At 34.6% G+C, this 16,894-nt stretch overlaps 1 protein-coding gene across 2 annotated transcripts in view; it reads left to right on the top strand.

Moving 5' to 3' along the window:
• Exoc4 (exocyst complex component 4) overlaps positions 1–16,894 on the top strand; it is a 722,212-nt gene that overhangs the window by 506,567 nt on the left and 198,751 nt on the right. Inside the window, exon 12 of one of the 2 annotated variants that reach the window (XR_010044694.1) lies at positions 12,551–12,662. Coding sequence is in view for 1 of the 2 variants with exons in the window: in XM_003467878.5 (XP_003467926.2) it covers positions 12,551–12,770 (220 nt within the window). In the remaining variant the exon portion in view is untranslated. Of the gene's footprint in view, positions 1–12,550; positions 12,771–16,894 lie in introns of those variants that run through there. The other variant, XM_003467878.5, reaches the window with a different exon arrangement.

Raw genomic sequence — 16,894 nt, 5'->3', positions numbered from 1 at the left:
GATTTTTTTGATTTTTTTTTTTTTTTGGTCTGTTCATGCATGCCTACACTCGTGTGTGTGTGTGTGTGTGTGTGTGTGTGTGTGTGTGTGTGTGTTTGGAGACTTAAGTGCTGGACCTTTACAATGAAATACATCCATCACTCTTTTAAATATATTCATACACACACACACACACACACACACACACACATACATACTAGGTCTTGCTAAGTTGCTGAATTCCCCTGGCTAGCTCCAAACTTATCATCCTCTGCCTTACCTTCTTCCCAGAGTGCTGGGATTATAGGCATGTACCACCAGGCCTGTCTTCACTAACGTTTTAGAATTGTTCAGGATATATTAATGTAAGAGAATGTCCCCAAACTACCAAAATATCTAAAATTTAGTTATGAAAAATGTAGCTTTCCATATTTCTGCTCATTGGCACATTTTCTTGTATCATTGAGTTATGACCATGTATTTTATGTATGTATTTTATGTTGATCTAAATTTAGAATATAGACTTTGCCATTTTTAGGATATACTATAGAAAAGAATGGTAGCTCAATTAGGAAACAGATCTGACTTCAAGACATAGTGTTAAATGTCTTGATGGCCATGTGACCTTTGGCAGATTATTCATCTTTTCTGAACCGCAATTTTGTCATGGGTAAGTGGAAATAATCATTAATGTCAAAGCAGAATGAGATTCAAATTTGTAAAAGTCCTTTGTAAGTACACATTCACTTATTGTATATGACTCTACAATCCTAGCTGCTAGGAACAGCTTTTTCATGATCAGCAGATAATTATTTAGTTGATTAACTCATTAGATATTTGGGACATTTACCATCTTGTGTTAGATTATTACTGTGATCTTACATGAATGTTTGTTGCCAAGAATTTATCAAATACAAACAATAAAATGTGCTTTGCTGCATTTTTCAAAAATGGAAAATATTCTGAAGTCCTCCTATCAAAGAAGGCATCAGTCAAATGACATTAAAACTCCTGAAAGTATCAAAAATTATGGATGCCTTATAGTAACAATCTGCTTTCATAAAAGGTCAATACAAAACCAACTCTGGTACTTAGAGCTCTCATGGCTGTAATTTTTATTCTTAACCTCATAAAAATGAACAATTTTATGTTTACTATTGTACTGAAAATAAATAGGAACTGGCTGCCAGTGGCTTGAAATATCTTTTCACGAATTTTGTATGAATCTATTTTTCTTTCAGATGGCACTTGAGATTTTTTATAGTAAAGCGTATATTCCTTTAAATTTTTCTATTCCTTTGAAAAGAAGAAGAACCAAGTGTCATATGAAATGAGATCCTGCATTGAATTTTTTAAATGTACAAACTACCTCTATAGACTTTTCGTTCTTTGGCACATTCAACCATAGATGGTAGCAATAATTTATCCAAGACTTTAAGCACTGAGCAGAGCATAATGCAGACATTGACTCTCAAGCACTGTTTTGTCTCTTACGCATTTGTCATCAGCATAATCGAGAAGAATATCAGTTTTCCAGGACTATGTGACCTAATATCTAATAGCTTTTAAGATTTAATAATATTGTAATCTTAATTCTTTTATAGGACCTACTTTTTCTTTGGAAATACTATGTATTCCATCATTTTAATGCCTTAACCATTGGTGCATACTCACTTGCAAGTTATCATCCAGTTATGAATGACTTCCTTTTCTGTGTAATACAATATACAAATACAGTTATCTCTACTTTTCTATATCTCAGATTTATGAGCTCTATTTAAATCTCTGGTTTAATCCTACAGAGGATGTGAAAACTTGAATACTCAAACCTTTGATTACAGTCTGACAAGTGGGCCTATGTATGAAATTATCTATAAAGAAGGAAATCACTCTAATGATTCTAGGAAGAACACAGTATGATAAGAATGGAGTATTGCCTGAGATGAATTAAAAATGTTGTCTTGGTTCCATTTGATACTGTGTGATAAAGTGTGGCTATGTAAGTAAGTGGAGAAAGGAACCACAGTGATATCAGAAGTTAAAGATAAAATTAGAAAAAGTTAAAGACCAGTTGTTATTGTCTGGGAATGATTCATGTCATAATTGTCAACTAAAGAATCACAACTTTACAGTTAGTTTTTGCTTAGAGTGCTTTGCATTCAGGTTGACTGTTATGCAAGTGATGATAAATATAAGAGAGGAATAAGAAATAATCATAAGCTAAATTCAAATTGAGTTTTCCAATTACTAAACATAATGAAGTCCATCCTGTTGAGGAACAGTGGAGGAGAGAACTAAATAGCCTACCTGTCTCGTCCAGCAAATATATAATTTTATCCCAACAGGTGCACAAGTCATGTTTTGACTCATGAAATACTTTGTCTTTTCATTGTTACTGATGCCTGAATAGAGTTCAATTTAGACTAGACTAACTGTATTTCACAACCGCAAGATCTGTATTTTAGTTTTCTAGTAACTTGTGTTTAAAATTTATCATCTTGATATATTAACATAGTGTATCCTCTAATTTTTCAGTCTTTTTTTTTACTATTTCAATTGTTTTATCATCTTGTTCAGCCAACCATGTTTATTTTATAAAATATAACTTTAAAATAATACAAATAATACATGCTTTTAAAAGTTTTGGCCTTTAACAAGTCTAAATAAATTATAATGATAAGTTCATATCTGTTTATTAAAATATTTATTAACTATGTCTACTAAAGTTGTGTATCATTACATACTTCCGGTAAAATTCAGAGATGTACAAAATGCAGCTGTCACTGTGAATGAGTTTAACTGTATTGTAAGAAAGAAAACTATAGGTAGAAAAATAGCTTCCGATCTAGCTGATATGCCACAATTTAGAAAATTCAAGGATACTACAAGCATAGATTGCATAGAGCTCATGAAAAAAAGGTAAAGTTTTTCAGTTTACTTGTTTTTAAATATATGGAGTACACAGAGGGCAGTTTAAAAACCAGTAGATTGAATGCAATTCCTAATTTTAGTTTTTTGGAGAATCTCCATACTGCTTTGCATAGTAATTGTACTAGTATGGAAGAGTTCTTTTTTACCCTGCAGCCTCACCAGCATTTTTTGTTATTTGATTTCTTTAAAGTAGCCATTTTTTCTGGGGTAAGATGGAATATCAATATTGTTTAAATTTGCATTTCTCTAATAACCCACAATGTTAAACATTTCTTCATATATTTATTGGGTCTTTTCTTTGGGTGGGGAACTTTTTTTTTTTTTTTTTTTTTTTTAGTTCTGTATATATTCTGGATAATAGTTATCTGGGGTATAGCCGGGTTTTTTCCCTATACTATAGGTTGTCTCTTCACAGTTGGCTGAGAAAACACCCCCCTCCCCCACACACACAACAAAACAGTAGCATGTAAACCCCTCAGCGGCCCCACAGAGAAGTCTGAGTATAGTATATGGGACAGGAAGTCTGTGGCAGTGTAGGAAAAGGACATTCAGTGCACTTGTAAGGGACATGGGCCACTGGATAAAGAGACATCCAAGCTAATGGGACATCCAACTCGACACTATTAATCAGGAAGCAGAGGTAGGGAGAGTGCTCTAGGTAAATGACCCAGCATGTGCCAAGGCTTAGAGGCAAGGAAGAGCTGAGCACATTTACAGAACTGTAAGTAAGTCTATATTCTGTGCTTTAGTGAAACTAATATGATAGCTGCCTCTGAGATAAATTGAAAGCAGAGAAAGAAGATGGGAAGAATAGTTAGGAGACTGTTTTACAGAGGCCTGTGAAAGATGTTGCCTTATGTTAAGTTCTTTCCCTGCCTCTCCATCATCTCATTTAATATGAATTAAGATGTTAAGGGAGGCACAGGAATGTCTGCTGGGCTCCACCACTGAGCTAACTGAGTTATCACTGATGTCATATAGTATGTGAACAACAGCCCCCAAGAATATGATTCATTCCTTATGGATGCTTTAGCACTGACAGTATAAAGCATAAGGTAGAAACTTCATAAATGTTGAGTAAGTAAATGAAGGTATGAACAAATGAGCACATTATGAGGTTAAGAGATTATATTAAGAAGAGTGTTCCTAAGTCTAGAAGCTTCTGACATGCATAGTAATACTGAGGGAAAAGTGAAAGATTGTTTTTAAGCTTGAGCCTTGCTATCTAAGATGATGATGACTCAAAAATAGAGAAAACTGAAATGACAAAGGACAGCAGTGAAGTGTTCTGTGCTGGATATAATTTGGATTATCAGGAGGAGTTCCAGTTGAAAGTATTGAACATGTGATTAAAAATACAAATTAGGACCAAAAGTCCATCCTAGAGATAAGATTTACTATATTTCCAAAAATAATTCAGGCTTTTATAATATTAAGATACTGGTGTTTTGTAGTATCATTGTCTTATCCGTTCACACAGACTTCTGCTACATCAACTTACATGTTATAGTTTTTAAGGAATGCTCTATCTATTGATCTTTTTCCACATTGCCTGCCCACATAAAGCTCTAACCCTAAAGATGAATATTCATGATGCAGTAATGTTAGTGATGTGAAGCAAAGCATGATGTTTACCTGAAACAGTTCTGACATAATAAGGAAAGTATAAATGGTTAGCTGTTAACAGTATGGCTGTTTTTTCTGTTTCTCAGTTTCATCTTATGTAAAGTAGAAGTAGTAATAAACAGCGCAATCTTCATAGAGTGATTTCAAATATTGTGTGAAATAATCCATATGAAGATAGCTGGTTAGCATATGGTAAGGGCTTCATAGATTTGAGCAGTTATTAACACAGCTTCTACAGTGTAGCAACAGGTGAAGGACTTGTCAGATTCCTCTGGCTTGCATTAGAATATTTGACAACCAAACAAATCTGGAGCCCCTCAAATAGAATATATTTCATAGATTACACAGAAATTTCCAGGTGATATGATAGACGTTTTATAATAACTTGCAATTTTTCCTGGGGAATTTTTGACAGCTTTGTGTTTTATGAAAAAAATAAGAGACTACCTTACTGTAAGTAAAGTAAAATTTAAAAGCTAAAAATAGGGTTCTCCATCTGTTGGAAAATCAGGATTATTATTTTGCCTTTGAGTTTTGTATCAGTAGCCTTTATTTATTGATTGATGCATTTACATTTTGGAGGAATTAAAAAAAGGTTGCTTGATATTAAGGGCTAGAGTTTAATTCACTTCAATTTCTAGATTATATGTTTTAAAAAATTAAAAGCTGTCATTTTAAAGAAGCTTATTTCATTTTACCTAAAGTGCTTTTCAGTCTGGAGGGAACAGTTAAATATAGTCACAAATCATTTGCAATGTACTTATGCAAGACTTTTAAAAGTGAAATTTGTTGGTGAGCCTGCAGAATCCCAACGCTGTAGATAATATTCTTTTCTCCCTTTAGTTAATGATTTCCACCTCTGTTCTCCACTAGTTCAAGACGTGAATTTATTCATTACAAATAAGAGCACCCAAATCCCTTTTATTTCATTAGTTCAGCAAATTGTCTCCTCGGGGTATAGGCTACGGACATGATCAGCTCTGCAATGATGAGCTTATTTTGCACTTTTACACAGAAAATCTTTATATACAAAAGACACAGTAGTTAGACTCAGCATGAACAATTACAGGCTGTTGAGGGAGAGCCTCTTCCTGATGTGCCGGTGGCTCCCTCCCATGAATTAAGAGGCAAATGTGCTCCAAAGTGCATTAACCTTTATGGATTTTTCTTAGGTTTTCATGTTCCACTGATTTATGGTCTTAAAAATGCCTGTTGCTGCTGTTTCTCAATGAGTCCCTTGTAAATAGTTTTGAAGCAATCTTTTTTGACTGAGATAATACAAGTAAGTTGAATATGTCTCAGATCAATTCCTCCGAGATTTCTTTCTTTCTTTGCCCAAGCTGTTTTCCATTTTTCTCTGTATCTTAAATTTCATATCTGAAAGCCACTGAGTAAGAAGCATTTCTTACAGGAGCCATTTTGGTGCAATGTCTTCTTCCTATAGACAAAGTGGTTTCCAGCCCTTTATATGTCCTTGTTGGGTGTCATTCTAAGGCCTTACTTACCTGAATGTAGCTAACTAGTCAGTTCTTTGTGCAATGACTGGATCACACCTGGGAGCAGATCATATTATGGACTCTAGGTTGATTTTGTTTTTCATTCATATCATGTCATAGGGATTTTGAATATACTGTATTGTCACAAAAGTACACTATGAGTAGCTACTTTATTCATATGAATAAATATTACTGCTCCCATTGCAACTTCTACAATGTTGTGTTGGCCTTCCATCTTCAAGGATATTTCCAGGTGAAATGGGAAAATGGAGCTTTATGATAAAATGGAATTTGTGATGAGACTGGGCTAAGCAAAGAACTTTGGAAATGGAGTGAAATTCTCATTAACTTATAGTTTCTCTGGATAGAAATCTTAAGCTAAAAATTCTTAAGTTGTTTAGTGAGATTTCAGTAGCATACACTCATTTGTGCATTTCAAATAACATATAACTTGCTTCAAGAAAGAGTGAATTAAAAAATATAGTTGTTCAGTATGTATATACTTTTAGAGGGCCCGGGTTGATGATCTGAAAAGAAAACTTCTGGTTAAATATTTACAAAGAGCAGTCTTAGAATTTAGAAAATGAGATCCATATTTTAGACATTAAATTTATTGAGAATTGGTTGAGTGCTTTTGTTATTTGTTTTTTGGTTTATCCTGTTTTATAGATTTGATTAACATTTTTCAAAATCCTGTAATTAGATGCTCTACAGACAACACTGTGTAGGTCCTTTTTCCACATGCACTGATGCACCTGTGCTTTGTGTTTACCTGATCATGGTTTAGAGAGGTAGGAAATCCCCTCGGTGAAAACATTTCTCCAGATTAGATAATGCCCTTTTGACAGAGTTCCATCTGTGTTCTAGTTTAACTTTGAAGTATTTTCTTTCCTAATGAGATTCTTTTTATTGTCAAACATTCAATGCTTTTTTACTTCCAAAGAACTAATTATTAGTCTTGGAAAAATTGACCTTTTTCAAGATTTTCTTCTATACCCATAACTCTCTCTTCTGTCGGCATTCAACAAATCATTTTAAAAGTGGTTCCTAGGGGAAAGAATCCAGGCAGTGTATTATTGCTGGAATTTAGGGGAAATAAGACATAGACTTGCTCGTGAAAAATGTTGCGAAGCTATCCACAATATTTTAACTTGTGGAAATAACAGAAGGCAAATGAAGACATTCACTGTATACTTAGTTATCATTAATAAAACCTGCAAGCAGAATTAATGTTCTCTAGTAGATGTTTGATTTAATAACATTTATTAGCATAGTGGATTGAGTTTATAGTAATCTCTCAAAGACAAGAGGCAAAATAGTATGAATAATCATATTGCACAAAATAAAAAGCAACTGAAAGTGTGCATAAGAACTAGAAAATACTCTTTCAAAACAAAAGTTACTAGTTTACTTTGGAATGGGGGACATACTGAATGATTTGTCTATTTTTTAAAACTTTAGTCCAAATTCTTGGGAGGAGGACATTAGTCCGGTAGGTTATATCTTAATTTCAAGAGCTGTTAGCTGAGATAAAAAAATGTTACTTTGCTTGAGTCAACAATTGTTTGCTGAGAATCTGTTACGTGCCAGCTGTAGAGCACTAATAGGCACTGAGGATATACTGCAAGGAGCAATTTCATTTGGCCTCTCGCCTGAGGAGATTTGGTCAGTCTGAGATCTATTTACTGAGAATGCAGTGTATTAATGTCCGAATTGTGCTTATGGATGCCTGTACGGGAAAGTAAAGGAGCAAGGTGAAGAATATCACAAACTATGTCTCACTGTGTTTGATTCTTTAACTTCACCAGAGTTTACATGATAGTAATAAATAAAAATAGCAGTTTCCATTTCTTTAGTAGTTACTGTGTGTCATTCTTTGTTCTGAGTACTTTGTTTTTTCCTCATTTAATCATCAGAGCAGTGTGAAGTAGTTAGTGAATGTTATCATATTATTTTACAAATACAAAAAGTACGATTGAGTAAATTACCTGCTCAAGATGATACATTTCAGGTGAAATAACTGCTTTGAATTCAAGTCATTTCTTCTCACACAGTGACAGTGAGTAAGATTCACCTCCTGGATAGCTAGGGAAGTTATTTTTGTGTGAATCCTTGCTGCTCACGAGAGGGCAATTCTGCCCATTTTATGTTTTTAAGTGATTTAAATTTTTTTTATTTTTAATTGACAAAATTTTATATATTTATGGTAGACAGACTGATGTTTTTGAAACATATGCATTGTGGAATGGTTAAATTGAGTTCATCAGTGTGCATAGTTATTCATGAATTTTTGTCATGCAAATACTTAAAATATACACCATGAGTAATTGGTAAATATACAAAACATTGTTATCAGGTAGAGTCGCCATGTTGTACATAGATCTCTTGGATGTATTCTTTCTGGCTGAAATTTTGTAAATACTTTGACCAGTATCTCCTTGCCACCCTCCTTCTACTCCAAATCTAATAACAACAGCGCTACCATTTGTTTTACTAACAAAGGGCTGTTAAGACAGCCCTCATTTTTCTCTTTCATTCTTACCCACATGTTTCATGCTTTCTACACAGTGAGGACTCTTGCAGCTCTTAAAGCAGATTTGGAAATATGTTGAATAGTTCCCCTCGAGTCACAGATGACAATATCAACCTGGATGTGTCATTGGAGACTGATGTGTGTGCTTTAGGGAATAAATGATTTGTATTTGAAAGAAAGCACTCAGTTTGAAAGTGAAGGGGGCCCCTCTGCCACTGCTGCTTGGAGTTCTTTCATATTTTAAAGAGACTAAAGACAAATATGAAACTAGAAAAAAGGAAAATATGAGTGATTTGGAGACTTCTGTCACTGTATTTAGAAGCAAGTTGAGTAGTAAAGATTTTGTTGTAGTAAATGCTAAAGAGTTTTTAAATGTAAGAAAGACTTATGCTCAGAAAACTTTCTGAAAATCTTTGAAGAAAATAGTTAAGTATCCTGATGACTTTCACTTTCATTAAAAATAATAAAAACGTTTTGATGGATTTGCTTATTAACAAATTAGCAACACCAGCTTTCTGTAGAAGAATGATGGAGACAGAATGCACCTAGATGGTGGATTTCCATAGATGGTAGATGAGATCAAAGGGTGCTCATGGTAGAAAGTAGTATTTGGAGATCTTAAAGTTACAGCCTGGTGTAAGTGTCTGCTTTTACGTCTTCATTTTTTTTTTTCCTGCCTTCTTCCATTTACCCTTTCCTTAAAGATTCATGATCAAGCTTTTACTTCTTCTTCCTTTAGGTAACATCAGTCAAGAACCCTTATTGTTTGTCTTGCCTTTTTCTTTTTCGTTCTTGACTTTCTTAGGTTACTTTTTTCATTGTGATAATTCTATGTGTATTCCACTGTTCCACCTCCTTTCCCTTCTGCCACATACACACATACACCAGAAATTAGTGCAATATTTAACTGGTGATATAGAAGATTTTTCTGTAAAATGTTGATTTATTAAGTAAAAGACACTATTAAATTAAGCATATAAATCTTAGGAATTATATATCAAACTTTAAATGTGAGCTAATTGGAAAAGAATTTATGAAATATAGTCTTTGCATGTATAAGGTTAATTTTAAAATTTTCTAATTTAATTTAATTTAATCCGAGTAGCTAATAATACATGCACAAGTTTTAACAATCAATTGATTATGAAAACTTGCACTATAAATGAAAAATCTCATTCCCACTCTTCCTCCTTAAGTATTCAAACCTGCCCATGCCTCCTACAGGTACTTAATTAGTTTTTTGCAAGCTTTCCTTGGTTATCTTTATGTTAAAGTAAACAAATTAGAATATATAATTTTATGCAAAAGTTTTATATTAAATTTTACTAAATACATATTGATCTGTATCTAATCTTATGCCATAAAAACAATGCTAAAATAATCTGTTTACTCTGTGTATGGATCATCTCATCCTTATTCACATAAAGTATCAGAAGAATTTCCCAGAATCGGTATTCCTGGGTCTAAAGAAAATGCATTAGTAATTCTGAGTGATAGTACTAACTTGCTCTTCCTATACCTCTTTTCTCATATTTATGCCATCAGAGTATGTTTTCAAACTTTTGGAATTTGGTCAGTTGTATGGAAATCTAGTTTGCATTTTTCTTATTATGAATGAATTCCAGAATTTTTTCCTATGTGTAATAACTATTGTATTTCTTTTACTGTAAATTATATTTTCATGTTCTTTGATCACTTTTTTACTGGTTTCTAGCAATCATCTGCAATGTAAATTGAGGGGAAAAAATCTCAGCTATTCATCTTTTGTCTTTATTTTATTTCACTATTTTGCTCATTCTGTTTTTTGAGAAAGCTTTAAAAGTAGTGTTATGGTTTGTGTCTTGATTTCCCCCCAAAGTCTCATAGAGTTATAGGGGCAGGCTTCTAGGACTTGTGATTGATTCATGATCCAATGCTGGGATTATGGGTGAGAGCACTACACCCAGCCTAGGATGGGTAACCTACATACAGTATAAGGGACAGAAAGAGTCTGCTCTGTGCTCCTCCCTTTTTGCTCTTGTTGCTTTGGATGGTTTTCTGCAGTTGTGAACTGTTGCCCCTGTGGCATGCCACCCTGGCTTGGACCCAGCTGATTATTGACTAAAGCCTCTACAAACAAGCTAAATAAACCTTTCCTGAGTTTTGAGCATTGAGTATTTTGTCTCAGCAACTAGAGAAAAGTAACCAAGACAAGTAGCACTTGCTTTATATCGCATTGTGGAAATGTAAAAATCACCATGCAGTCTAAAACCATGCAAAGTGATCTTAACAATCACAGTTGTTTCATGACTTTTAATAATTTTCATTAAAATGTTAAAAACTTTTGTTGATGTTCTTGTTGCTGGTGGTGGTGGAGTTTATTTGTTTGTTCATTGGTTGGGTTTTTTGGAAGTTTTTTTGAAAAAGGGTCTCTGTGGGACCAGGCTAGCCTCAAACTCATTGTGATCCTGTCTCAACCTCCTGAGCGCTATGGAGGGATGCACCACCACACCAACAATATTTAAAGCCCTTACTGTCATTAATAAATATATATGAAAATGAAAAATAAGAAATTAGTGTTCATTTAGTACATAGTAATATTACAAACAATTGAAGTGTTTTACTTCTTTTTAGTAGTAAATAGTAGTTTGAAGAGTGCTCAGTGCCTTCATCTTGTATACTTTGTGTTACACCACAAGCATCTTTTCTATGCCTCAGCCAACTATCATATTTCTTCTACATTTGGATCGACTACCAGCATTTTAGGCCTTGTTTTTGATTACTGTAAAGTATCTTTAATGATTCCTTAAATATGAAGTCTTTGGTCGTCATCACTTCCTCTGGCATCCCATCCCTCTTCATCTTCCTCTCTTGTCACAGCCATCGTCCTTACTTGTGTTGAGTTTGCCTTTTCTGTGGCTACATACATGTTTCCAGTGACAAATGTGTCAAAATTCCCACAATCACCATTTCCCCTAAACTTTGCATTCAAGTCAGACTTAACATACTGTTATCGCTTTTAGTTTTCTTGCTGTACTTTATCTTTGTTGGCCAATTCCCTCCTTCACCCATAGGTCTTAATAAAATGTCATATGGGCTTATCACTGGGAGATGAAATAACATAACTATACACACTGTTTCGTGTACATGTCAAATCATGTTACACATGAGTTATCCACATGAAGATTCTGAAGCACTATCACTATAGTTGGTACTTTATGCATTTACTTACAGTTAATAAACTATGATAACTCAGTTATGATACTGTGAAATGTAATCCATGTCCTGGGAGATGGAGATTGATTTGTGTAACTACACTGCAGTAAAATTCATGCATATCAAACCAGAGGCAGCATTAGCTAGCTCTATAGAAAAGTACAAAGAGTAATGTAAAAATTTACATAGTTATCTCTGAGATTTGACAGCTAGTAGCATTGTTATGTATACTTTACATGTTTTAGTAAAGGAAATAAAACACTACACATTGTGATGCAAAGTAATGTCACAATGAAGTTGACATTTTCCTTTGTCTTTCAGCTCCTGTCTCATTGTCTTTCTTAACCTGAAAATACATGCATCATGAATTTAAAATTTTCTTTATCTTTCTTTCTCGTTCTCTTTCTTTCGCTCAATATCTTTATGTATACTATGAAAGTTTCAATACATATGTATTGTTTGTGGGAGTGCTCTTTAATTTGCACCACAATTTTGTTTTTTTATCATATACTTTTCCTTTGCCTGTTATATTCTTCCTTCCTTCTTGTATTAATAAAAGTATCTTTGTCTCTCCTTTCCCACCGGTTTAGAAGTCATGTTTTTCTGTTTGATCTTACATCTATTTAATAAATGAAATAGGTTATGTTTTAAAGACAATCTAAAGTCCTGTATAGATGAGTAATAGAGTATTGATCTGTTCTCACCTTAGAAAAACCCAAGCTGTGCTGCCTTAGTCCTGTAACTATTTTCTGATAAGCTTAACAAACTTTTTGCTCTGTTTGTCTTCCAGGTTTATTCAAGAGATTGAGCATGCCATGGGACTTGGCCCAGCCAAGCAGTGTCCTCTTCGAGAGTTTCTCACTGTATACATCAAAAACATCTTCCTCAATCAGGTCTTGGCAGAAATCAACAAGGAGATTGAAGGAGTCACTAAAACGTCTGACCCCTTGAAGATCCTAGCTAATGCAGACACCATGAAAGTGCTGGGAGTGCAGCGGCCTCTTCTGCAGGTGATGATACACTAGAACTTACTGTTTTTGTCAGCTCTTTTTATTGACTTGCCAACAGTCATAAATTAAGAAGAATTACCATCTGTTTCCATATTCTTCAGAGACAAAACAAGAGGAAATAAATTAAACAGGCACTAGGGAAATTTAGGTCTAATATAGTTGGATAATGGAAGTTCCTTAAACTCTTTAAGAAAATAGTAGTTAACTTTGAATGTGGGAGATGGTGAGTCTCATTAGTATGCTGGGAACTTTTCATTATTAGCCTAGAATTTGTCCTTGGAATGCATTGTGTTTTACATTGGTAAATGCATCATAAAATATTAGGCATTAGCAGGAAGGAAATTAGTTACTCTTCCTGGCCTCAGCTAGAAATACTGCATCATTTGAGGCCAAGCTTACTGTAAATAACTTGACTAGCTCACGGTGAATTTGAATCTGGCTTTTCAACATCAGATCATTTAATTCAAATAGTGGTCTTATTAATATTGAAAGTCTTACTTTGACTACATAAAGAAATGCCTTCTAGGTGATAGAAATAATCTGTTTATAGATATTTTTATTAGTGGACTTGAAATAAACATTTTATACATATGTTAATTTAAAGACAAATATAAAACTAAAAGAAAATTAGTTGAGTTCAAATTATGGGTACATACTATTATTACATTGTAATTTAACTTTACAGCTTCTCTTCATTTAAAGGAGCAAATAGTACAAAAACACATTTTTCTTTAAGTTGTACAATATTGAGGATACTCAAAGCACAGAAAACCTAATCGTTGCAAAAAGAAGCTGTGTAAATCAGAATTATTAATATGCATTTCCTTGATTATTTGTATACTTTAGACTTAACAGCAGTACCGGGCCTTTCTTAGAGAAGTATCCCAATTATGAGCATTATTTTTATGAGCAAATTCTTCTATGCCAAGAAAATTGAATAGAGAGACATCCCACCTAGGAAGATGCTGTCTTTGACTGCAGTTACAGTTAGATCTGTACTTACCAAAGGTTCTATGAGGTTTGTATATTGAACCTGAGCTACAGAGAACGGGGAATGCAAAGACACATGTTCACTCCTCCTCCTTCTCGGTTGTTCTTCCAGTAGCTCTTTGCGTGGATGACACCTCTATGAATTTTAGTTTTACTGTCTCTACTGGCAAAAAATCTCTACAGAGAGATTTTTGCAGTCTTTTCTAAGGACCACCCCTCCCCATGCATTTTCAGGACCGAAGCTCAACCGTATGGACTGTACCATCAAGGCAGTCTTTCCAGGCAGCTTGCAGTCAGGTTCTGAAAAATAGTACAATCAGGAGATTGGAAGCTGGTGAGGAGACAATTGGAGTAATGTCTTCTCCACTTCCCTTCTTAATTTTATCCCTTCCACTTCCCTTCCTAATTTTATCATGGACCATGGATGCTTGCTTCTATAATTAGAAGTCTTTCCAGGTGGACCTTATCTCCATAGCCCCAGCTCTTACTGGGCTCGGCAATACCATTTCTTCTCTTTGCCCCTTGATTTCTGCTTCCTGTTATTACTTCTCTCTGAATGCCCTAACATCCCTTGTTACTGCTTTCAACTCTGTCTGTACTTCTGTGGGTACTCTCTTCCTTAATTAATATTCCTTCAGATGAGTCATGTGAGCAGAATATTCTTTGTGTCAGAATTCCAAAGAGATCTCCATCGTTAATCACTGTTTTAACACTTCAGGCTTTTAAATTTTATTTTTAATTTTTTATGTTATTAACGATTGAACCTGGGCTTTATCCTTGATAAGCAAGCACTATACCACTGAGCCGTCGTCGTACTCCTAACATTTTTTTTCTCTTGTTAATACTTACAGCTATAGTAATTAATTTTGCTAACTTTTTTATTTCTACCTTTCCCCAATGGAGGAAGGAGGTTTTTTGTTGTTGTTGTTGTTTTGGTTTTTTTGTTGTTTTTTGTTTGTTTGTTTGTTTGTTTTTTGTCTTTTTCCTTTTTATCGGTACCAGGGATCGAACTCACAACCGCCTGCTTGCAAGGCAGGCGCTTATGCCACTGAGCTAAATCCCCAGCCCCAGAAGGCAGTTTTTAAAAGCATAGTATAGTGTCAGGCAATAAGAAGATGCTCAATAAATAATTTGTTAAATGAGTGCGAATGCCAGACACGTGTCAATAGATGCATGAAAGGGAAAAAGAAAGGCAGCAGTGCACTGCTGAACGAATGAAACTCTTAACTAGTCGACTACAGTCTAGGCCGTGCCAGGCCACACATTTCCCAGTTAAGTGTCATCACTAGGCGGTCTGCTAATGTGTCTGACAGATCACTCCCAACCTCTTCACCATGTAACTGTGCCTCTTGTCCTTTAAGTCAGTTATTCTGATGTTAAGAACTTCAGCTTTATCTCTTCTTTTCTTAACCTTGTCAAGTTGTAAGTATGTAAGTAAATCTTGAAATTAAGGGCTTATAAACTATTAACCTCCAAATTTGTTATCAGAGTTAGAATACCTGCTTTGTTATTTTGGTTAATTTATTGCCCTCTCTTCATCAGAATTTTATTTAATGAAAGAGTAAGGTATTAAGGGTACAGAAAATAAATCTGTTTAATATTCTCCAAGTTATGAGGTTTAAGAAATAAATGAAGAGATTGCTATTCTCCTTTCTTACCCTGAGAGGTAATCTCTCTTTTATAATGAACACAAGTTGTCTTCTAACATTATTTCTCCTGTTCAACTTTCAGTGTTTCCCAAGTGTGTTTCACATTTCTTTGGTAATTTTATTTCCAGCTAATTGTATACAGCCAATTTGAAGGAAAAATAAGAAATAATCCTTTAAAAAATGTAGCTGAGAAGCCAAAGCAAACATTAAGAAGTGAGCTTGAAGAAATACAGGTATATGGAAGGATGTGGGGGTGAGGGGGTAAGTGTTCAATTATATGAAGCAGAAAGATGTCCTTTACACTTATTCTCTCTGCTACACAGTCTGGTCACAGAACGGCAGGGAGGATGTGCCTTTCCCCTGAAGTGGCGCAAGGTGTCATTTGGTATCAGTCCAGCCAGATTCTCTAGGGAGGTGAAGGGACACCTGTCTTAGTGCTGCTTTCATTTGTGTGATGATGGACAGATGCAGTGATAGGAGCCTGGTGAAGAAAATGAAAGGACAGTTTGTCCTTGCCCCTCTGAAATGACATATACAGACCATAGGCATGTGTTATAAAGGGCATTTCTGTGAGTGCTAGCATGTATTTGCACCAGTGATTTTACTTTCTAACAAAGAGTCCACAGAAAAATAGGGAAAAAGCCAAAAGGAAGGGAGAGTATGAGCTCTACTTTATAGGTGGAACAGCTGCACAAGTATAGGTCCAAAATAATACAGCAGCGAGTCCTGGTAGTAAAGCAAAGAAGAACTTAGACATTTGACATTGATTATGTCCTCAAGCTCCAGTTGCTAGAATGTTCCAGCATAGCCAGAATATTGAAGAGGCACTCAATATTTAATCAGTGAAAGAATTAATGCATACAAATGAATGAATGATGGCCTTCCTTAGTGCAAGAATGTATGTGTATGTTTTCTTTCATGGTCAAAAATTCATAATCTTGAGTTTGATAGTAATGATACCAACCAATAATAGTAGATAAAAGTAATGATTCTAAAAAGTACTTAAATTAAAATGTCATAGTTCTTATGCCTGTGATGCTCCCAGAATAAAGGTAGGATTGAATTTACTGCATGGTCTTACCATCTGAGAATCTTCTGTTGCCAATCCTTTTTCCGCAAAATGGCTTTCACTCATTCCAAAGCAAAGCATGCAGATTCACAGTAAACTAAGGAAATCGCCTAAGAGAAAGTATTCATTATTTCTGAATCATGTGGGCCTTCTGATTCCATTCTGGACATATTTGGGGTATAGTTATTTAAGGTAGATCTTACGTCTTCTAGAGTCTACAAATCGTTCATTGCATAGACACAAGGAAAGAGATTGAACTGATTGACGTTAATTTCCTAGTTTATCATTGATTCGGGGATATATTTCCTGTTTTGTGTCTCTGTGTTAAAAGAGAGAGAAAAAGGCCTAAAACTTAATGTTTTTATCCTTTACTCAGCAAACTACTGAATGGGCAACTTTCTGTGGACAATAACCCA

This window comes from Cavia porcellus, unplaced genomic scaffold, assembly GCF_034190915.1.
Source record: "Cavia porcellus strain 051 isolate PalLab524CR breed Dunkin Hartley unplaced genomic scaffold, mCavPor4.1 scaffold_2, whole genome shotgun sequence".
In the NCBI taxonomy this organism is placed as follows: domain Eukaryota; kingdom Metazoa; phylum Chordata; class Mammalia; order Rodentia; family Caviidae; genus Cavia; species Cavia porcellus.
Note: the sequence above shows the minus strand (reverse complement) of the source record. Positions and strands in the feature narration are given on the sequence as shown.